Source organism: Mauremys mutica, chromosome 2, assembly GCF_020497125.1.
Source record: "Mauremys mutica isolate MM-2020 ecotype Southern chromosome 2, ASM2049712v1, whole genome shotgun sequence".
Lineage (NCBI taxonomy): Eukaryota > Metazoa > Chordata > Testudines > Geoemydidae > Mauremys > Mauremys mutica.
Window position 1 is genome coordinate 210433165 of NC_059073.1, and position 22218 is coordinate 210455382.

At 39.6% G+C, this 22218-nt stretch overlaps 2 protein-coding genes across 8 annotated transcripts in view; one reads left to right on the forward strand and one right to left on the reverse strand.

Annotated features, from left to right (window-relative positions):
- Positions 1-22218, forward strand: part of UBP1 (upstream binding protein 1) — a 67837-nt gene that overhangs the window by 40037 nt on the left and 5582 nt on the right. The window contains exons 8-14 of one of the 3 annotated variants that reach the window (XM_045005239.1): positions 30-137; positions 9513-9616; positions 11384-11438; positions 11673-11766; positions 18581-18671; positions 19414-19526; positions 22046-22188. In XM_045005239.1, the coding sequence (XP_044861174.1) occupies positions 30-137; positions 9513-9616; positions 11384-11438; positions 11673-11766; positions 18581-18671; positions 19414-19526; positions 22046-22188 (708 nt within the window). Of the gene's footprint in view, positions 1-29; positions 138-9512; positions 9617-11383; positions 11439-11672; positions 11767-18580; positions 18672-18842; positions 18977-19413; positions 19527-22045; positions 22189-22218 lie in introns of those variants that run through there. The other 2 variants (XR_006576903.1, XM_045005240.1) reach the window with 2 other exon arrangements.
- The window catches only part of FBXL2 (F-box and leucine rich repeat protein 2), a 140723-nt gene continuing 118877 nt past the window's right edge, over positions 373-22218 (reverse strand). For 3 of the 5 annotated variants that reach the window (XM_045005241.1, XM_045005245.1, XM_045005244.1), the window contains 2 exons: positions 20272-20366; positions 373-3369 (listed from right to left, as the gene is read on the reverse strand). The gene's annotated coding sequence lies outside the window, so the exon portion shown is untranslated. Of the gene's footprint in view, positions 3370-11294; positions 11552-20271; positions 20367-22218 lie in introns of all 5 variants that reach the window. The other 2 variants (XM_045005242.1, XM_045005243.1) reach the window with 2 other exon arrangements.

Genomic DNA, 22218 nt, shown 5'->3' on the forward strand with positions numbered 1-22218 from the left:
ATTGATCCAAATCTTTGGTGTTTGTCCAGATGAGGCTTGAGCCTATAATTGAAGATGCAGTTGAACATGAGCAGAAAAAGTCCAGCAAGCGGACTTTGCCAGCAGACTGCGGTGATTCTCTGGCAAAGCGAGGCACTGTAAGGGACTTCTGCTTACCTTTTCATTGTGCAAGATACCTTGTGCAGTGTTAGATATAGGAGAAACTTCCATGATCAAAAATAAACATTTTGACTTCCTTGGCTTAATTTCATTCACTCTTGTTTACACCAATTACTCTGTTTCAGTGAGGAATGCTTCCTAAATCTAACACTTAAGACAAATTGTTGCAGAGGGACTGCGTGACTCTTTTAAAAAAACGAACAAACCAAGAGCTTTCAGTTTACACCTACATTTCCTTTATTGAAATAGCTAGATGTTTTTAAAAGCTATTTGCTTTCTTTATATATATGTAATAGCAAAATTTAGTTACAGCATGTATGTTTTGTCCCATATTTCCACCTGAGTTTAATGTAAGTTTCCATATACATTTGTACCTTTAAAGCCCCATGTATTGTTGCAGAGAGGTTGTTTGTAGTAATAGTACTTTGTTTCCTCTGGCTCTCTGCATCTTGTTCTCCTTGTGTTTCAGTCAGATACAGCAAGACTTAATGTTACTGAGCACTACTTTTTCTCACAGCATGTGGACCCTCTGTTTAATCCTGTGTCTATCTGCTTAAAAGAAGCAACTATGTGTATTTTACACTTTCCCTATCAAGTTTTAACCTTCCAGGTGTTTAAACTGACACTTATGGTGAACAATAAATATTTTCCGATATCTTTATTTCTAAAATAGATCTTAGCAACTTATTTGTTTGGGCAAGTCATGATCCCGCATCTACCTGTTGGTAAATTTGGTCATATATTAATGTCCACCTGTGAAAGTCAATTATTTGACTTAATTCACTGAACAAGCAAGTTTTGTTCGTATTTCCATGACACCTCTTCCCATAAAGCACTTATGTGACAATTAGCTGACTTTTGTCCATCAGTATTCCGCTCTGCACTTCATCATCTCTTTGTGTGCTATTCAAAATTCAGCTTGTACATTTCTCAAGGCAAAGGGACCTGTTCATTCTTTGTTTATGAAACGTCACACACAACTGAGGCGCTATAATAAGCGAGCACTGTAAACAGTGGGATGAATTCTTTGGAGAATTTTGTTTTACTTGATGCTGTAGTAAACACTGGGATGTCTGGAATTAACTAAAGTTCATAGTAAAATACTGGCAACCCAGAATACTTAGTTCCTTAGCTGTTACATTTCTTCTGCAGTATCCGTTGTCAACCCAGACATTCTTCTGCTGCTGGGCAGGATGTCCATCAGCAGATGTATACAGGGGGAAAAAAAAAATCAGTGCTCAACATGTGTCTCTCCCTATAAAGCATGTTAACATTTCTAATTAGGTGGAGGCAGCTCTCTCAGATGGCAAGGATTGGCTTCCAGTGTTTACGTTTTTTAACCTCTTTTTCCTTTCTGACTAAATTAGGTATTTTAGAGTATGGTAATGCCCAGGGAGTTTTTCTCCCTGTGCTCAGTGAATCTCTCTTTGGAAGTGGCCTCCTGCTAAGTGCATATTGTTGCTGCTGCTAGTTGTCAGGCAGTTGTTGTCCTGTGGGACGGAGATCTCCAGTTTGCATCCCTCTTAAGTGCTGGAAAGCCAGAGCTTAGTCTCTGGAGAAAGATAGAACTTCCTTTACATTTGGCAAAAATAGACCTAGCCCTTTTCATAATGATTTCTTTAGGTCTTCACTGCTCTCTTTCTTCCCTTGTAGTCAAGACTCTTTAAGCCCAGGAAATTGTTGTTGTTTTAATTCTGCAATTCGTGTCCCCTCTGTCTCAAGGGAGGTCATGTAGAACTATAGGCTGAAGGCTTTCAATGATTAAAGGGCTCTGTTATGAGCCATACTCCTCAAACTTTATAATCTTTGCAAATGTGGAGTTTATAATATGCTGAATGTTAAGTTTTGCAAGTGTAAGGCTTGTACTGTACAGAGCTTAATTCTTTTAAACAAAAGTTAATTGAAATACAAAAGTAGAATACAAAAACTTCAGTTCATAGTACACTTCACTTTTTGACTTGGTGTTTATGTAATGGGGAACATGGGCTGCTCATGCAATATTGTGTCTAATTATACTGCACCTCAGCTTAACTCTTTGCTGAAGCACAAGCTAGAGTTCTGTTTTGTCATTTTTTTTTAAAAAGTCCTTACAATTAAACTTCAGGGCTATTTTATGTAAACCTTGATAAATGGATGCTAATAGTTCCCAGTCAGCTTCAGAGAGCAAGTACCATACATTTTCTTAGTAAAACAAACATTTACTGCACACACAACACTTGTAAATAGCATAAAACATGGTAAATAGTACACCTCTACCCCGATATAACGCTGTCCTCGGGAGCCAAAAAATTTTACCACGTTATAGGTGAAACCACGTTATATCGAACTTGCTTTGATCCACTGGAGTGCACAGCTGCCCCCCACCCCCGGAGCACTGCTTTACCACGTTATATCCGAATTCGTGTTCGATCAGGTCACGTTCTGTCGAGGTAGAGGTGTATTTGGAATGCTGTGAATAACTTTTAAATAAAAACTATTAAACAGTAAATCTGCTGGTGTTCCGTATACAGACTTCCCCTTTTTATTTCTGTTACAAATATTCAAATACAAGGTTTTAACATAACGTTTTCTGTACATTAGTGCCCCTATCAAAATGCATTCCTCTCTCATCTTCAAACAGGGGCTTTCTCGCTCTTTGTAGCATGACCACAGTATGTCACCTGGACTCTTCAGAGCCTGAGAAATGGCAGCGTTTCAGTCCTTTCAAACACTTCAGAGCCCTGTCAGCAAACAATGTGGGCCTCCACAGCTAGCAGCATTCTAAGCCTTGCGTTAACAACTGATAGGTGCTCTCTGTTGTAGGGAAACAGAAATCTGCAGCCCATGTCCAAAGTGGCACAGGGATTGGGACCCAGCCCTCACAGCAGATAGTTCTGTTCATGGTTCTGTGTCAGTTACCTGTTGAGTCCACGGGCTACTTTTAACACCTCTGTTTATAACCACCCCATCCAGTGCTTTTTGGTTGGCTCAGCTCTCCGAGGGTGACTAGAATATGACTGCTAGGTGAGTAGCCCACAGTGAAAACGTCCTATACCGCCTCAGAACAGCAACTGAGAGTGTCTGGTAACTACCACTCTGTTCTGGAAGTTTCTGGGTCTTTGAGTTACCATGCCCTACTCTCTGCACATGTGCAGACACTTAGTATCCAAGTGAGATCCTCCATGTGATCATATCTCCTTCCTCCACACTGCTGCATTCTCTTCCACTCCTCTGGAGAAACAAAGCCAAACGATGCAGTATAAAGTATATGGGTGGGTGACTCTTAATTTTAAGGTTATCATAGTAAACTTGCTTGGCCCTATAGCATGTACTTCGTACTACTTTATGCTTGTATCTTCTTAAATGTATCTTTTAATATATTCAAGTAACATGCCAAAAGTACAAGATGTGCAGCATGGCTGATTTAGAATTATGAGGACACTAACGGCCTCATTTTCTGACTCTGTGTTTAAAGTAACTTCTTACATGAACATAATTTTTAATTGTATATGGTCATGTTAGACTAAAAGCTATTTGGGATAGGAACCCTATATTTTTATATGGTCTTTGACATGCCATTATGGGGGCTCTATAAACAGTCATGCTGATCAAGCAGCACAGTCTAAATCTGAAAAGTGACTCTGTTCCTGAGAATAAGGATCTTTATTTTGGGTAGTCATAAAAAGGCCTCTAATTCTTTCTTTGTTCACTGCTGTAGTTATGATACTTTGGATAGGGAGTGAACTTCTCACAGGACCCACAATCTGACTTTTTAGGTACCTTCTCAAAGCATAAATTCAGAGTGAATTTCAGTGTTTTGAGAGTAGGGAGAAAACAGCTCTGGGAACTGGCTCCAGAGGTCCCTAATCTTTGAACTATTGGGACTCATTTACAAAACTTTTCTTAAACATTATATGAATATATTGTCTCATACTATAGAATTAGAATTTATAATCCCTAGTACATGATGAGATATCTTTGAACTATAATGTATCTTTAAATAGGTTTTTCCCTCAAAGCATTATCAAAAAACCTTTATTGATTTTTATCTACCCTGGCATATTACCAGACAGAATAATGGAGGATTGTTCCATGGATACAAGTTTTAGTTACTGCAGATATGATTAAAGCAACTGTGGCTTGTTGGAAAGTATTTCTGGTTCTTCTGCAAGACATCATAGATGTATATAACAATGCTGACATCTATCTTGCTGTTGTCATGTAATATTTTATTTAATCAATTCTTATATAAATAAACTTTCTATAAAACAAGGCTATTTAAAGAGAAATTAAGTTCATGTGGCACTCTATGGTCTGAAGTCAGTGGCTTAAAAGAAAGTAAGGGTGAACAAATATTAAGCCATTGAAAGGTTGAGAATGTTAGTTGTTTGAAAATCATTACACTGAAATTAGGGATATTCATTTGTTTTACTATTGATGTCAAACAGAAGATGTTTGATAAGTAGCAGCAACCACTTTACTGTACTGTGATGGACACAACTATCCTTGTCTTGCCTCTGACTGGTTGTCTTGTATATTCATTTTCTTGATCATTTTAATATATTGTGAACAGTAATGGCACATGGCTTAATGTAAAGTGGTACAGTGAGAGCAACATACAGCTTTTAATGTACATATTGTGTAACTGTTAGGGCTGTCAATCGCAGTTAACTCACGTGATTAACTCAAAAAAATTAACTGATTTAAAAAATTAATCTCAATTGCACTGTTGAACAATAGAATACGAATTGAAATTTATTTGCTATATTTGGATGTTTTTCTACCTTTTCAAATATATTGATTTCTATTACAACAGAATGCAACATGTACAGTGCTCACTTTATATTATTTTTTACAAATATTTGCACTGTAAAAAATGATAAATAGTATTTTTCAATTCATCTAATACAGGTACTGTAGTGCAATCTCTTTATCATGAAAGTTGAACTTACAAATTAGAATTATGTACACAAAATAACAAGTTTTTGTATTGCATTAAAAAATATAGTGCCTACAAGTCCACTCAGTCTTACATCAGCAAATCGCTCAGATAAAGAAGTTTTTGGTTACAATTGGCAGGAGATAATGCTGCCCACTTATTGTTTACAATGTCACCTGAAAGTGAGATCAGCATGGCACTGTTGTAGCCGATGTTGCAAGATATTTACATTCCAGATGAGCTAAAGATTCATATGTCCCTTCATGCTACAACCACCATTCCAGAAGACATGCGTCCATGCTGATGACAGGTTCTGCTTGATAATGATCCAAAGCAGAGCAGACCAACACATGTTCATTTTCATCATCTGAGTCAGATGCCACCAGCAGAAGGTTGATTTTATTTTTTGATGGTTCGTGTTCTGTAGTTTCCATATCTGAGTGTTGCTCTTTTAAGACTTCTGAAAGCATGCTCCACACCTCATCCCTCTCAGATCTTGGAAGGTACTTCAGATTCTGAAACCTTGGGTCGAGTACTGTATCTATCCTTCGAAATCTCATATTGATACCTTCTTTGCGTTTTGTCAAATCTGCTGTGAAAGTGTTCTTAAAACTAACGTGCTGCGTCATCATCGGAGATAACTAAACATGTGGGTAAAACAGAGCAGGAGACATACAATTCTCCCCCAGGGAATTCAGTCACAAATTTAATTAACACATTTAAGGAGCATCATCAGTATGGAAGCATGTCCTCTGGAATGGTGGCCAAAGCATGAAGGGGCATATGTATGTTGAGCATATCTGGCATAGTCCTTGCAATGCTGGCTACAAAAGTGCCACGTGAACGCCTCTTCTTACTTTCAGGTGACATTGTAAATAAGAAGCAGTCCTGTAAATGTAAACAAACTTGTTTCTCTAAGCGATTGGCTGAACAAGAAATAGGACTAAATGGACCTGCTGGTTCTAAAGTTTTACATTGTTTTGTTTTTGAGTGCAATTATGTAACATACAAAAATCTACATTTATAAGTTGCGCTTTCACGCTAGAGATTGCACTATAGTACTTGTATGAGGTGAACTGAAAAATACGATTTTTAATTTTTACAGTGCAAATATTTGTAATAAAATATAAAGTGAGCACTGTACATTTTGTACTCTGTGTTGTAATAGAAATCAATATATTTGAAAATGTAGAAAACATCCAAAAATATTTAAATAAATGATATTCTATTATTGTTTAGCAGTGCGACTAATCGAGCGATTAATTTTTTTAACTGCTTGACTGCCCTAGTAAATATTCCTCATGGGGCGGGGGACCTTGAAAATTTAAGCAAAACAAGTATGTTGTAACTATGTTTATGTTTAGAGTACTGGAAAAGGACTGAGTAAGCATTATCGCTATGGCCCTACCATATTCACGGCCACAAAAAACATGTCATGGACCCTGAAATCTGGTGTTTTTTGTGCACTTTTTACCCTGTATTCTACAGATTTCACAGGGGAGACCAGCATTTCTCAAATTGGGGGTCCTGACCCAAACGCGAGTTGCAGGGGGGTCACAAGGTTATTTTAGGGGGCAGTGCAGAAGTAAGTGTGGCAATACCATACCATATCATCTTTACTTCTGTGCTTCAGAGCTGAGTGGCAGCTGCTGCAGGCAGCAGTGCAGAAGGGTGGCAATACCATATCATGCCATTCTTACTTCTGTGCTGGCGGTGGCTCTGCCTTCAGAGCTGGGCTCCCACCCAGCAACCTCTGCTCTCCATCTGCCCAGCTCTGAATGCAGAGCCGCCGCCAGCAGCAGCACAGAAGTACGGGTAGCAGTATTGCAGCCCTCCCTACTATAATCTTGTGACCCCCACTCCCCACACCCATAACTCCTTTTTAGGTCAGGACCCCAACAATTACAACACTGAAATTTCAGATTTAAATAGCTGAAATCATGAAATTTAAGGTTTTAAAAATCCTATGGCCGTGAAATTGACTAAAATGGAGCGTGAATTTGGTAGGGCTCTATCACATAGTATTTTATCACAATCAGAAAATTCAAGTTTTTTGAACAATAACATTTCAGGAAAGCAGCCAAAGAGTAAGACCGATGTAATTCTTTCTTGTTTATAGTAAAGTCTCTTGGACTTTGGGGGTTGAGAATTTTGAGAATCTTCAAAGGAAACTACCCCACTGTCCCAACTGAACTGAGTGTTTCTTTTTTATTTTTCCTTAAGGCTAGTCAAAAGCCCACTGTGCAATGTTACTTCCAGAACTCCAGGGTCTCAGGTCATTCTGATTTGGTGTAAATGCTAAAAAGTTAAAATTAAAAAATCTTTGGCAGCTTTAACTAAAGAAAATGTACTATAAGTTATATTAAAATCAAAACACTTCAAAACACAATGTCCTAGTGGTAAGTACATACAGAAAATTGCCTCACTAGAGCCAGGGGCGGCTCTAGCCATTTCGCCGCCCCAAGCACAGCGGCACGCCGTGGGGGGCGCTCTGCTGGTCACCGGTCCTGCAGCTCCGGTGGACCTCCGGCAGGCGTGCCTGCGGATGCTCCACCGAAGCCGCGGGACCAGCGGACCCTCCGCAGGCACACCTGCGGGAGGTCCACCAGACCCGCCCTTCCGGCGACCGGCAGAGCGCCCCCCGCGGCATGCCACCCCAAGCACGCGCTTGGCGTGCTGGGGCCTGGAGCCGCCCCTGACTAGAGCACAGGCAAGGGGTAGTATCCTGGCCATGTCATGTTTTAGGGATGTCAGAAACCTCCACCCTCTAAACTTTCCTCTTAGTGCTAGAGAAATAGATTGCTTGTTAGTTTTATTATTTGTATTGTGGTCGTGCCTAAAGCTCACAATTAGGGATCAAAGCCCCATTGCGTTAGGTGCTGTACACACACATAAGTCCTTGTCCCTGAGAGCTTAGAGTCTTAGTTTATGATGAGAGACATCAGGTAGATATGACAGAATGGGTGGGGAGTACCAGGTAACAGTGAACAATCATGTTTAGTATGAGTGAAGTCGCAGTCTAGTATGCCAGTGTTGGCTATATCTGTACATGGTAACAATGTGACATTTTTTGTAATAAAAATAAGATCACAAATCCGCCTCTAGAGTGAGTCCACTTTATATGTGATTTCCAAGTTTTCCAGCTTTTGAGGCCCCAAGCCAGTGTCTTCAGGAACATTAACCAGTTTTAGGATTTTTGGTGTACCCATTGCTGGCAAGTGAAAGCCAGACTTCCAGCACAAAAAGATTAAAAAGCATATCAAAAAAATGTGCAGGCAGCATAAGATTTTTCTCATGTTGTTGTCGATAAAAAGGGCCTTTCAGTACTCAAACATATGAGGGATTTCAAGTTCACTGGATCATCCATGTTTGAAGTGCAGGCACCTGTTAAATTCTGGGACTTACTGTTTAGCTCTTGCTTTTCAGGAACAAGAAATAGCTTTAAAAACTGCCTGAAAGAAACTTTAGTTTACATTTGGGTTAACAGACAATCGTGAAGAGTGTATCAGAAACCTGTGTTGGCATGTCTAGCATGGTTTTGGCCTTCAGTTCATTTAATCTTTGTTTGGCTGCTTGTTTTACAGTTTATCCATGTGACCTTGCACTTTTCCTTATTAAAAGCTACATCTTTTTTTAAAAATTAATTTTATTTTTAATAGATTATGATAAAGCATTTGGAGCACTAAACACCAGTGTCATTTTAAAGGGCCTTTATCCTGGCTGGTCAATTTTAAAAAACATTGACCTAACTTGACAGTGGGTTTATCAGTAAATGCTTGTGATGAATTACTACTTCATGAATAAAACTCCTAGCTTAGCATGAAACTTAAGAGAAAGCAAAACTGCATGTGGGCATCAATTTAGTCTTCTACTAAATAACTCTTAAATTTCAGTCCAAAGAATGATTGTTTGAAAAAGAAATACTGCTAGACATCTCAGAGTAACAGCTGATGTGAGCACTGTCAGGGTAGGCACATTTTAAGCTTATGGACTGAGTGCCGTTCTGAAATCTGGTTTCTCAGCTTTGCTTATACTCATTACCCCTGAACCTTCTGTAGCCATTTGCTGCCTATTGGGGTGGTTTTGTGCAGATTTCAGATGTCGTTTTTTAAACTGAATAATCTCTGCAGTCCTTCGATCAGGTCCATCACCACCACCTTCATTGTGTCATTAGAAAGCAATAATCAAGTTAATAATAAATAGGAATCTCCTTCATGGAACAGAAAAATAAATAGAATGGCTTTGGTTTAGTTAAAATTCCTGGTCAGGTTCAGATACATGGATGGAACAAGTGGGGGTGGGGAAAACTTAATTTGAAAACTCAGATTTAAATTCTACAGGAGTGAATTCAGGGCTTTTGAGTATAGGACTACATGCCAAAGTGACATGAGGTTTTATAATAAACTTATTGTTTAATTCTTTTCTCTGTCTTTAGTGCTCACCATGGCCTGATACTCCTACGGCATTTGTAAACAACAGCCCTACCCCAACACCAACTTTTACCTCTGCTCAACATAGTACCTACAGTGTCCCAGACAGGTAAGTTTCTTTTCTGTAGTTTGATTTTTAAAAAATGCTTCAAATTAATCTTATGCTTAAAGCATTTTCCTTTCATTTGAATGTAGATTATGTATAAATATGGAAGATTGACTACCAATCCCCAAAATTAAGTTGCGGGGGAGAAATGTAGAACTTTGGCCAAGATTTTTCAGAACTCCAAAACTTTTGGCATTTTTTTTTTTTCAATTGTAAAATTATTCCTCCAGTCCCAGGAATCTTTTTCCCTGCTCAGTATCCATTGCTGGAAACTTAACTTATTGACCCTAGCACAATTCATAGCAAGTTCTTTTCCTTTTAACTGGGGTGCTTACTAAGGCCTTATCTACACAAAAGTCAGACCACTTAAACTGTATCAGCGAAGTTACAGCAGTACCACCACCCCCTTATGTGAACAGTAATATTGGTATAGAAGTGCTTGTACCACTATAGCTTATTCCTGTAAGGGAAGGGGGATATTACAGTAAATCTAATCTATGAAATTCACAGTGAAATACAGGAATAGCTGCTAAATCAAATACTTACCTTCCTTCCTTCATTTAAAAGGGGGGGGGGAGGGGGAGAGTCAGGTGAGATAGCACAACTAAAGATGAGGGACCTAGGGGAAGATTTATGATCAAGAGTGTTGTCTTTCTTTCCCCACCTTTCTTTTGTCTTTCTACTTTATCATCTTCAAGGGTGGTGGCTTACTGGCAGTAGATGCTGTAGTTGAAGCACTTACAGAAAAGATTAATATGCATCTCTTTGCTTATGGTGGTGTTTGGGAAGAAGATGCCATGACAGTGGCAGATTACAGATTTTACCCAGCAGACCTGGTCTATTGGGGTGTTGGGGGGAAGAAGAATGTTTGAGAGAAGTGTTTTCTGCATAGAAAAGCTTAAAGTACCCACAGTAGCTCTGAAACTTACAGGCGCTGCTGGAAAGGATTGCTTAGTAATCTAAATATCAGGTTTTAAATGTTTCATTTGTCTTGTAGAAATGTTTACACCATTTTGGTATGGTTGGCACATCCTTTAGTTTAAGCCTCAAAATAGAGCTCCATGCCAGTATCTATATCAGTCTTTCAGATCAGACTTTAAAAACTGAACCTATCTGAGCTGAATGTTACGTAAGAGTTAGAGGTTAGCCTACTATTATATCTCATGTTTTGCTCTGGTTGACTGATGCCCTCCCATGTCAGGGGCCTCTGCCGTGGTGCCATATGTATAAAAATATAAAACTGGGGTGAAAAGTGCTATATAAATGTGAAGTATTGGTGTAATTTACTGTCACTAATGCAACATTCAGGAGAACCACTAATTTTTTTCAGGGTGTTCAGAAAGCTGATCCTGGCATCTCTACCTTTTTTGTGACTGATCCTGTGCATCAGAGGATGGACAGCACCTCTCTTACCTCTTCAATCCTGTGACCACTATTCATTTCTTCCTTTTAAGATAGATGGTTGGATGTGTGAGTTTATTATGGGTGCTGCTTTTTCAGTTGACTAGCAGGGATTAGATTAGGAACCAAGTGATTTGCACAGTCTAAGTGATGATATTCCTCTTTCTTACAGCATATCTCCACCAGACCAGTTTATTCCCTGAGTGGTCTTTAACCTAGGAATCATGCTGCTGCCATAAAATAGGGACATTTTTTTATCATTTTGAAAATTGAAGGTTACCTTTATCAGTAATGCTTGAATGGTTTTATTCTCTTAACTTCTAAAAATCCAGTAATATCATTTATTTTTGTTCCACCTCTCCACCGTAGCAATTCTTCCTCCCCAAATCATCAAGGAGATGGAACTTCTCAAGGGTCTGGAGATGTAAGTATATCTATTCCTGTTTGGTCGTCTTTACACAATGCAAACCTTGTACCTAATTGCTGAATAATCAGTGAAGTGGAGGTGATTCATACTGATTTCATTATTGGTGTGTTCTGATGAAAGGAAATGAGATACTTAATTGTTTTTAATAATGTAACAAAATTAGTTGACTTATTTGTTTTATAAAAACAAATTAACATCAAAATTGTCTTCTTCAACCCCTGTTTCTCACAGCAACTTCATCCTTCAGCCACAATCCAGGAAACTCAGCAGTGGTTACTCAAACATAGGTTTTCTACCTATACAAGGCTTTTTTCAAATTTCTCAGGTATTTTTTTTAATGTCTATTTAGAGTTTTTCCTCAAGTTTTGAGTGAGAGTCTTATCTGAAAAATTACTCTGTAAAAATAGTGTCATGGGGCTGACTATTTAGTGTCTTTCTGATTTCTAGGCCATACGTTCAGTTTACAGGGAAAAAGCTGCCTTTGACTGCCAGCTCTACAAACTCAACCTGACACCTGAAAGTGAAACTGGGTTCATTCGTTCTTCTGCATCACCACGAGTAATGATGGTTCACAAACTCAATTAAATGCTGATTCACTCCTTATTTAGGAAGAAAATGAATTGACACACTGGATTAGATTTGTGGTTTGTCTAGTTCAGTGTCCTGTCTCTAACACTGGTCAGCACCATGTGCTTCAGAGGAAGATGCAAGAGACTTCTCATAAGGCAGCTGTTAGGTCTCCCCAGTTAGGTCTCTTAATTACTAGTAGTTACAGATTTAAGCCCTAAAGCATGAGGCTTAATCTCGTCACAAAATTTGTTAGCATTAACTATAACAACTATTCTTATTCATATGTATAGCTGATCACTTTTTGAATCTTAATATTTTTGGCTTCAACATGATGTAGCAGTGAGTTCTAGTTTCTTCATATGGTGTGTGAAGAAGTATTTTTTTACTGTTTTGAATTTTCTACTTCTAAATTTTATTGAAATCCCCCTTTTTCTTAGAGCATGTCAGTGTAGATCCCACTGTAGACATGCATGGGACTGGAATTTCTTGAGTAGCAGTGTCTGTTGGGGCTGCATGTACACCCTGTGCCACATCATGCTCCCATGTGAGGGCATAAAGAGTGGAATGGCCAGTCTATTCTTACCACCCGTGGCAGCACAATGGAACATGGCGAATGTCTGACCATAGATTTGGCTCAGCCTTCTTCAAATCTTCTGAACTTCTTCAGAACTCCTTTGATTACCTTCCTCTTCAACTGCTGGGATCCTATTCACTTGACTTGCCAGGGTATTGGAGGTTAACCCGCCCTCTAAAATTGCTCCTTAACATGACAGACTTGAAACCTGCAAGCTTCAAGCCCTGTTCATGCGGCGCTGGACTAGTCCCACTAAAAGATGGATGCAGTAGGTGCCTCTTCTGCCTTGGAGAATCACACGTACCAAGCAGATGTTCAGTGTGCCTGACGTTTCCTGCTAGGATATGTTTAGTCATAAGACACAAGGGTCAAACTCCACTTTCTGGAACAATCCATAAAGGTCTGTCTTAGGGCCTGAGGAGACAAGCCAGGCTCATTCAGCACCCTCCACAGCAGACAAGATACCAGTGTGGACAAAACAGCACCAACAAAGACAGGGCACAGCTGCCATGGCACCAAAGCAGATATCATCAGCATCAAAACAGGGACCACCAACTACAGCGTCAAAGTCCAGCACCAACAGGTTGCTTAAAGAATAGTGGTAGAGACTCCAGACAGAACTTTCGGTGTCCTCCCATGAAGACAGGTAATACAAAGCCTCTGCAGAGAAATCCACCAGGCCTTGTATAGCATTGAGGGCTAGAGAAATGGAGCAGCTTGTGGCACCCAAGACCACACCAGCACTGACCCTCGCTCCAAGACCTGCCCCCTCAGCATCAACACCGACCATGGTGAATAAGCCCAAGATAGACTTGGAAAAATCACCAGTGCCGAAGCACCTGCTGGTACTGGTACAGACCTTGGTATTGACTGTGCCATGTAAGTCGTTGTTGCTCTTAGAGGAGTTGTCTCCTTCTCACTATGACCTGGACATACATTCTTTCCATCTTCAAGCTGAGAGGTTTGGAGATTGGAGGTCAGTACCATGGAGCATCTTGCCAGAATTCCCTACAGGGATCAGCCCCCACCACAACACTAGCAGTGGACTGGTCAGTGCCCGAGAGTCAACAGTAATGCCACCATCTCAGGCATCAGGGAACCGGTCTTCACTGTAATAGAGGAAGAGGTCACACTCCCGTTCAGCATCTTTGCCCAGACCATGCTGGAATATTGGGAGGAACCAGAGTAGAAGTTCCTACGGTAGAGGAACACCAGCACCCCATCTTGCCACTTAAGGAACCTCTTAGCTTCATCTCCTGAAAAGGCAGTATCCTTGGCATTGGTACCAATGCCTGATGACTTTAAAATATTCCAGGAACTCCCTTGGCAGGTTACTGGAACTATGGAGGTAGAGACAGCAGTGGTAGAAGAGAAATACCAAATTATGTGACATCCTAACAGTTCTTGGCCTGGATAATATTACCATCCTGAGAAAGAAGGGGCTGCTTGACCCAACCAGGCCCTGTGGCAGGTGCCAGCCACAATAATGCCCACCATGAAACAGGTTGAGAAGAGGTACCAAATACCTTTAACGAGGTTTGAGTATTTCTGTATTCCACCCAACCTAGGCTCCTTAGTTGTGTTCGTGGTACAGGAGAAATCTAAGTTGAGCAAGAGTACCATCAGACATGGGTGGGTGAGATTCTGCGGCCTGTATTGTGCGGGAGGTCAGACTAGGCAATCATAATGGTTCCTTCTGACTGTAGTCTATGACTCTGACATGGACTTGAAAAGGCTTGACCTCTTTGGGAGAAAGTTGCACTTTTCTGCCTCTCTCTACAATTGCATGCAGTGAACTGCCAGGCCTTACTGGCCTAATATAACTTCTTAACCTAGGACAAGGTGATTTCCCCCTCCCTCCCTTTTCTTGCAGTTCTCCACAAGATGCCAGAGAGGTGGTTAGAAACATAATCAAGGGTTGAAGTGGTGTCAACTGGTAGCCTGGATGACACACCAAGTCACAATGAACATCTCCAGCACTGTGGTGAGATCTGTGGTCACCATAGTGATGTGCAGAACTTTGTGGCTCCAAGTATTGGGTATCCTGAGAGGGGGAAAGGTCACAGTTGAAGACTTAACCTTTGTGGGCACAGAGCCCTTGAGCCAGCAGAGTGCTCTATACACTCAGTAAGACTCAAAGGCCACCTTACATTCTCCGGGGAATTACACCTCAGCCCTGTATCTCAAGCCATATGGTCCTCACCTGCAGATGAGGCCTTGGATGCCTGCATACCAGCACAGGCATCCTGAATACCAAGCACAGAAAATACCATGGTATGATAGGATGCCAGCCTTCCTCCTCTTCAGCAATGCATAGCGCTTCTATGACATGCCAACAAATTTGATTGCACAGTTGGGAACCACATCAGAGCTGGTCAAATGAGCATTACCTTCCAAAGCCACCTTGCCTGTTCCACTGGGCATGGTCTGCCATTATATCAGACAGATGGGTGTAGAGATCCTTTCCATGGCTACCCAATCTACTTCCACTCTTCACCCCTGCCCACCACTTCCCTACCCCTCTCATGCAATCAGCGATGGCCTCATTGCTTTTAGAAACCATAGAGAAGGTTCCAAAGAAATGCAAGGGAAGAGGCTTCTACTCTCAGTATTTCCTAATTCCAATTAGGATGAAAGCCTCCCACTTCTTATCTTAGACCTGAGGAGACTCAACAAATACAGACACCATGGCCCTTCAGCCTCTTCTTGGCATCTAGAGTGTTCATTAAGTATCAGGCAGTAGTAGGAGCACATTTGTCTATCCTTACTTGGATGACAGGCTGATCAGATGCAGATCCCAACCTTGGATTAAGTTTTTCTCTCTGTTCCCCCAACTAGAACTCCACATGAGCAATGAGAAAAAAAATCCCTAACATCCCAGATGAGAGAGTCTGTGTGATCAACTCCCTATCAGCCAGTCTACCTGCCATAGAGCAGAGTCCAGTGTCTCCGGTTGATGGTAAACTATCTGTAGTCAAACCCAATTATGATGGTGTGTGCATGTCTGGAGCTCTTAGGCCACATGTTGCCATGTATATATGTGACATTGCTTGCCAGAATTAATCTTCAGCCTTTACAACTGTGTATGCCCGTCCGGACACCACGTGAACAAAAAAGTCAGTCCTATCCACATCCTACAAGAGCTGTTGTGGCTGGATCCAGTGAACATAGAGAAAGGGAACTGACTCTGTCCCCTACCTGACTGACATTTTATCACAAACAATTCAGGGACAGGGTGGGATGCCCTCATGAATCACCTGCAGGTGCAAGACACATGGGTCCAGGATCTGTGATTACATTTGACCATCTTAAAGCTGAGGGCCATCAGACTAGCCTGCATAGTGTTCCTGTCCTTCTGTGAAATTCCATGGTACCAATCCTGACAGACATGTCTGCTATGCACTGTATAAAAACAGGAAGGAATGTGATAATCCCCTCTGTACCAGGAAGCCATCAGGTTCTAGAAGCAGTGCCATCAGTACAGGATTATCCCATTGTCTACACACCTCCCAGAGGTTGTCATCAACCTGGGAGACGTTTTACAGAGGCATACAGTGGCCCAACGTGAGTGGTAGTTGAATTATGTCATAGACCTCCTATTCCATCAATTAAGAACCCCTCATTGTCCACAGAAGACAATACCAAATGGACAAACTTCTATTCCAGAGAAAATATAAACCCAGGCTTAATGCTGGATGCCTTTTTTTTTTTTCCTTTGGTCTGACTCATATATTCGTTCCCAATGATTGTTCCTTTAGTCTGTAGTGATCTAGTAGACCTCACTGATTTCTTTCTGCTTCTGATGTACTAAACTTTTTGTTAGTTTTTACATATTTAGCTATTTGCTCTTTGAAATCCACTTTGGCCCTTCTTATTGCCTGCTATAACTTATGCTGCTGTCTGACTTCTCTAGTGTAAAATTTCCAAATTTTGAAGGATAGCGGTTTTGGGTCAAGTAACTTCATGAACTTTGTCATTTCACCATGCTGCTTTACACTTTTGCTACCTGGTTCCCCTTTTGTTCAGTAGCATGCAGGTCTCCTGAGTCTATTTTCTTCTTAGGTAGTATACATGCTGCTTCTAAGGATTTTACTTTCTTTAAGTTTTGCCTTTAGGGACTTTTTGACTACTCTTATTTTATTAAAATCTGTCTTTCTGAAACTGTCACTGTGTCACTGTTTGGTATCTTACATCCCCCTTGAATTTTGACCCTAATTATATTGTGATCACTCTTACTTAGCCGCACAGCTAATGACACATTCGAACTAACTCCTGTGTAAAGATACAGACTAACACGGCTGCTACTCTGAAATCTAACACCAGTGTGTTACTTGAGAATAAATTGAGAATAGCCTCTCGCGTTCTAGATATAAGCAATTACTTAAAACGTCGAGAAAGTGTTTCTCTAAACTTTGCCCAGCTGTGCCATTTAGTTTATATGTGAATAATTGTGGTGTTTGTTTTTTTAACAGATGTCTGTTTTTATTTAACACCTTTCTTTGAAGTTTTCTCTGGTTTTCCTGTCCCTTGTCTAGATCAGTTGCATTTTGTGGTACCCTGTATTGGCCACACAGTACTATTCCTTATAATTACTGATATCTTTGAAAGATATCTCTGTACTGCTCATCTCCTGTCCTCTTCCCCCAAGCTCCTAGTTTAAAAAGTCAATCAAACCCTAATTTATTTTGTGCCATCAGTCTGGTTCCATTTTTATTAAGATGGAGCCACTGCTTCTGTATAGTCTCTCTTTCCTAAAAAGATCCCCAGTGTCTAATAAATGTAGACCTTTCTGCACCATCTTCTCCACTGCACATCAAGACCCTGAAGTTCCTCTGCCAAACTGGAGCTGAATTTTCAGAATATGCCCTCAGTGACATCTGTATAACCTCACTGTCTTCAGTAGATTTGCAGAGGGCCGTAGGCCTTTAAAATCAGAATTCAATACACTGTTCTGTTGCACAAGAAAGAAATGGAATTGAACATGTTATGTTACTGCTAGGATAAAAAAAATTTGTCACGTAAGCTGATCTGACTCCGAATACACTGTAGGATGCAGATTTGTCTATTAGGAAGGTGCCATTTTTGCATAATCACTTTTCAGAGTAGAACTGCACTTAATATTGTGGTCTTTTTATTGGTTGGCATATGGTAGAAATAGTTACTCCTCTGTAAATGTGGATCTTGATACCATTTGTGAGACTGTTTTTTGGTAACTGACTCAAATTAGAGAAGGTTGGAGAAGTGGACATCAGCTGATCTTGTGGCACAGCAAATACACATTGCCAGAACTTGGTAAATATATGTTGAAGCCCTACTGTCTGAGGTTCTTGATACAGCTAACATATGGACATAGAGCAACTGTGATGGGTGTCAGCGGAACTTCTTTTTCATTCCAATTTTCTGATATGCACAATCTGTCTAGGGAACAGCAATGTAACCAGAGCATTTTCAGTGCACACAGTCTAGGATAAATAGTGTCCCAAAAGCTATACTATAATATAAGGATCAGCAGGCTGTGATAAATCAACTCTTCTATGAGGGTGTACTTGTTTTCTCCTCCATTTTGCATCTGACTGAAACACATTAGCCCAGGTGCAAATATCCTAATCTTGTCTTAAGCCAGTTAAAACTATGATTTATCTATATATATATAGAGCAGTCTAATATTTGAAAACCATTTTTACTAAAACAGGTGACACTTTGCAGTCACATTATCTGATTTTTCAAAGGGGCTGAATTAAGCTGGAGCTAGGGGTGCTACTTTCTCTGAAAATCAGGTAATTATTTCTTAGTGTCAGCAAGTACTTGTGTGTTTTGCAGGAGTGTTATCAAAATCATCTTTTGGTCTTTGTTTGCTGTCAGTGTTTATCTTGCAGAGCTGCATTGTTTTTCAAGGGCCAATTTTGTCACTTGTTTTTAAATGAATATTGGATTCTTTTGAGCTTCCTTGTCCTAAAAGAAACTAGCTAAATCCTGCTCTTTTGAATTTCTCCAGGTGCTGATTTATTAAAGCTGACAAGAGAGGACCTGGTACAAATCTGTGGTCCGGCCGATGGCATTCGGCTATATAATGCACTGAAATCCAGGTAAAATGCCAAGTTTACATTTAAGTGTGTTCAATCACAGTAATGTGCCTTTCTTAGAATAGGGGATTTGGGAGATAAGAATTGAGAATTAGGTTGGCGTATGCCTGTTTAGCTGTCTCAGGAGTTGGCAGTAATATGCTCAAAAGAAGACTGTTTTGTGTACACCTTCAGGGCAGGCTACAGATATGATGCAGGCACTGATGAGTTCAAAGGTAGACTGTAAGACTGGTAGCAATGCAGTTGGGCAGTACTGATTTCTTGAAGACGGATGGGTTTGTTGCCAAGAGACAAAACTTCTCATTTAGGTGAGCTATAAAGAACCTAAATTTTTTGAGGTCATGGCTGCTAAATAATATACAGAATTCTAATTACAAATGAAACTGATAATACATATTTAGTAACATACTGTCTTTATAAGAGATGTAATTATTGCTATTCAGTAGCAGGATTCTATTGTAAGCAAGTCTTGTGTCAGTGATTTTAAAATTGTTGAATTAATTTTTAAATTTAAATTTACCAGCATCTGGCAGACCATCTCAATGGTTCTGAGACTAGATTAAGCCACTAGTGATAGTTTGTATGAGGTGTTTTTGTGTTTTTTTTAAATAGCTTGTAAAGCAGCAAAATGTTAAGTATATTATTAATGCAAGGCAGCTGAAATGAGATGGATATAAATCCTTCATACCATTTTTGGGCAAGTGTGTTTATTTTTAAAATTATATGTATCCTTTGTAAACTGCAGGTCTGTTAGGCCCCGCTTAACAATCTATGTCTGCCAGGAGCCATTGAGGAGCATACAACTGGAAAGGCAGCAAGATGCAACCAATGGTGATGATAACAATGGTGCAATATATGGTATGATCATACAGTGCTCTTTTTATGACTTACTAAGCAATGAAATGTTTGAAATAAACATGTGAGGACAGGAAAAAGAGGAGCTGAGAATAGATTTTCAATAAAATATAATAGTTTAGACTAATTTATAAACTGCTAGAATTGTGTATCCAGCAAGTGAATATGCAGAGGAAAGTGGATTAATGGTGACACAGCAGTTTAGCATTGCAGAGATGAGTGCACTCCTTAGACTTTAAGCCAGAAGTGGTATATGTGCTTTTATGGTGGAACACATCACACCTTCAAGAATAGAAAATTTAATAAAAAGTAGGCTAAGTGGCTTGGAAAAAAAATCTAAGGTTTTGTTTTTGTTGCATGGATAATGTAGTTAATGAGCATTCAAATGATCCATGGTGGTCTGCCAAGAAATTCACTTTAGGTGAATGTACTAGGTGAATGTACAACTGTAATTGAAAGAACTTATGTTCATATCCATTTCAATTACTTTTTACTGATAGGACTTTATATACTCGAAATGAAACTAGTGTGGTTTGGATAAGGGAAAATAGCTGAGTGTATTAAAGGATATGCCATTTTACTGTTTCCACCACTACTGAGAACATAGCTGAGTACATTACAGAGCAATAACATTAAAGAACAAGTAAATCCACATTGCTTCTATTATTCGAGCCACTGGAACTACTTGAAGCTAAATTTATCTTGCTCTTTCACTTATGTCAACTTTTTGGAGGGAGTGGAGACTCACCCTCCCATCGGATTTCCTGGGGAATGACTGACTGAGGATCGTATTCCAGCACTTAAACGCTTTCCAGCCAGGAAACGGGGGCAGAGAGGGAGTATCTGTATGGAGTACAGTAGAACCTCAGAGTTACAAACTACCCAATCAACCACACACCTCATTTGGAACCAGAAGTACGCAATCAGGCAGCAGCAGAGACAACCCCCCCACCCTTCTTCCCACTCCTCCAAAGCAGCAAATACAGTACAGTACTGTTAAACATAAAGTACTAAAAAAAATAAAGGGAAAGCAGCATTTTTTTCTGCATATTAAAGTTTCAAAGCTGTATTAAGTCACTGTTCAGTTGTAAACTTTTGAAAGAACAACCACAACATTTTATTGCAAGTTATAACTTCCATTCCTGAGGTGTTTGTAAGAGGTTCTACTGTATGTCCTATGTTAAATAAGCTAAACTTCCTCTTGGATAAGTGTAGTATCATTAAATGTAATGATGACTAACACATCCAAGGTTCAAAATTGCTGTGAAAGGAGGAGATCGAGGGGGAGGGGCTTATCCAAATATGTCGCTGCTAGACACTTCTGCCTCTTTTCATTTATTAGAGCATTCCCAGCAACATGTACAACATATCTGACCAAATATTGATCACAGTTGTTTAAGTGATATTGGTGTATAGCTTTTTAATTTTCATCTCTGAGAACCCACAGTTGTATAAATCTGTAAAATTCAAAACCAAGCATTAAGCTGCCCACAGCCATGCTACTATTTGGAAAATAAGAAACTTTGACCATGTTTTATTTTGCTGTACACCAGGGGTTGGCAGCCTTTCAGAAGTGGTGTGCCAAGTCTTCATTTATTCACTCTAATTTAAGGTTTTGCGTGCCAGTAATACAATTTAACGTTTTTAGAAGGTCTCTTTCCATAAGTCTATAATATATAACTAAACTATTGTTGTATGTAAAGTAAATAAGGTTTTTAATATGTTTAAGAAGCATCATTTAAAATTAAATTAAAATGCAGAGTCCCCCCCAGACTGTTGGCCAGGACCTGGGCAGCGTGAGTGCCACTGAAAATCAGCTTGTGTGCTGCCTTCAGCACGCATGCTATAGGTTGCCTACCCCTGCTGTACACTCACTTTTATTATCATATCAAGTTATATAAAATTGAAGGGAGAGATTAAGGGGGAAATTATCTGGATGGACTCTGTAGAGAGATTTCTTTGCAAGAAAACTCATGAAGCAAAGTGATTAGTCTAGTAGCTCAGGCCAAATATATTATCTGCTTTAAAAATAGAATATGGTAGATAATGTCGTGGATTAAAAGTTTTCCAGTCATTTTTGTAGCAGAACTAAAACGGATTTTTAAAAGGTAATTTTATACACGATACTATAAAAAAAAATTTCCTACAGATGCTTTGAAGGTTGTTTCAGTATCAAAATAAATGCAAACTAGCCCTATTCATAGAACTGTGCTGAATATTGATCATTCTGACGAGAAATCAGATTGAAGGAAAAGTCATGGTCGTTTGTGCACATGAATGAACTAGAGAATGGGAAGAATCAGTGTTTGCCAAATAAAGGAGAACACTGTAGAAAAAGGTATTCCAGTTTCTAAGAAGGTATTGCAGACCAAGGACAGTTTAAAACAAACAAACAAAAAAAGGGGGGGGGGGGTTAAAGTGAGGGGGATGTAAATTTTACAACCCTACAGGAATGTTTTCACCTAAATAGTTATCAATGACAGTATAATTCTTATTAAAAGTAAAAAGCTTTTTTCTTATAGTTTATCATGCAATCTACTTAGAAGAAATGGCAGCCTCAGAAGTCACTCGCAAACTTGCTTTGGTGTTTAATATTCCTTTGCATCAGATTAATCAGGTTTACAGACAGGGTCCTACTGGTATCCACATCCTGGTTAGTGATCAGGTAACAAAATTATTTTGTTTAAAAACATTT